Source organism: Penaeus monodon, chromosome 25 (genome assembly GCF_015228065.2).
Source record: "Penaeus monodon isolate SGIC_2016 chromosome 25, NSTDA_Pmon_1, whole genome shotgun sequence".
Taxonomy (NCBI): Eukaryota; Metazoa; Arthropoda; class Malacostraca; order Decapoda; family Penaeidae; genus Penaeus; species Penaeus monodon.
In genome coordinates, this window is record NC_051410.1 from 37,959,802 (window position 1) to 37,961,439 (window position 1,638).

Consider the following 1,638-nt stretch of genomic DNA (forward strand, 5'->3'; position numbering starts at 1 on the left):
GTAAGACTGCATACCTGAGAAAGAAAGATTCCATGTTTCATAATTTATGTATAAAATGATTTTAAATATTCTTCTCCCTTTTTTTCAGAATCGGCAACAGAGGAAATAACTCAAGATACTCACCAGGTTGCCTCCTCACCAAAAAAGGCTGTGAGGAAGCCTTCAAATGGTGGCCAATCTTCATCACAAACAAGGCATAGTAAATCTTCAAGTGAAAATGCCACCAGCCACGTTGCACTCAATGAAGATCCATCTCCATCAACCACAGAGGAAGCAACACCCAATAAGTCACCCAGCGAAGGCAGCTCTCCCTCTACCTCAGCAACATCAGAGGAGACCAGTTCCGAGAAGTCTGGGGTGTCGCCACTCATGCAGTTCAAACCCTTGCCCGCCACGCCCGAGAAGGAGCTGGGTCAAATTTGTCAGTCGATAATCAGGGAAAACAATGCCATGGTAGCTCTCCCTTCACCAAAGGGGCTGCAGGAAAAGGAGAAGCATGTGGATAAGTCAGGCGCGTCAAAAGCCAAAGACAGTGTTAAAAGAATTCTTAACCTGAGCAGTACAAAGGAAGCAGAAAGAAGTACGAACGAAAAGAAAATGTCAAAGAAAACATACCTTGAATCAGTGTCGGGGATGGAAAGTGAGGAGATAGAAATGGCTAATAATGATGAGAGCAATACCTCTGAAAAAACAAAAGACACTCATTCAGACCATGTGGGTGATTCCCAAGAATTGAAAACAAAGGTGCCAGATGAAAAAGGCCAAAAGAAAATGAGAGAGGAACAAGGAAGTCAGTTACCAGGAGGGCAGAGGGACAACCAAGTCCTTTGTGGAGGCGTAGATCAGGATGACACCTCTAATTCTACCACCTTAGAAAAAGAAAGAACTAATTCTCCTGGCAGTGCCATCAGTCCAGAACATTCTTCAACTCATAGTTTGATATCAGAAGGCAAAATGACTAAGGAAAATCCATCACCTCAAGAGAAGGATGTTGAAAGTCATGATGTTAGAGAAGTGATTGAAGAAGAGGATGACTGGGAAGACATGATCAGTCTACAGACATCTGAGTTTATAGATTTGTTTTCCTTTAATTTAGAACCAGAGAAAGTCACCCCAAAACCACCGTCAAAGGCAGCTAATTCTAGGAAAGGAGTGATTTCTTCCAAAGCTAAGAAACCTATGAGTCCTAAGGACAGCAGCAGAACGGCACAACAGAAGAAGTTAAACAATAGTCCAAAGAGCAAAGAACAGAATCATAAAGAGGAAGTACCTTGCTCCAAAGGAAGCAGTGGGTCTCAGAGTTTGAGAGGTGAAAGCAGCGGCATTGGAACGACAAGGGAATGTGGGAACAAGAGATTAAGGGAAGAGACATCACCAAGAGATGCAACAGACCCTGCAAAAAAGAAACCGCCAAGGAGAATTCAGCCCATCAAGATCGGCGAGGTGAATGGGATCAGGAAGGACAGCGTTAGCAAAAGGAGTGCAGACTACAGAGGTACCGATCACAGCTTTCCATCAGGACTGAAAAGTAATCTAGGGACGGTGAATGGGGAAATGATATCAAGCGGGTACGTAATGAGATTTTTGTGCTCTTTAGCGGGAGAGGGATGAATGTTGCATAGTGTTTGCTTTGCATGT

The 1,638-nt window shown here is 43.7% G+C and overlaps 1 protein-coding gene across 1 annotated transcript in view; it reads left to right on the forward strand.

Moving 5' to 3' along the window:
• LOC119589215 (mucin-12-like) overlaps window positions 1-1,638 on the forward strand; it is a gene marked incomplete in the record, with an annotated part of 23,427 nt that overhangs the window by 18,118 nt on the left and 3,671 nt on the right. Inside the window, 1 exon segment of the mRNA XM_037937814.1 lies at window positions 89-1,568. Coding sequence (XP_037793742.1) covers window positions 89-1,568 — 1,480 coding nt within the window.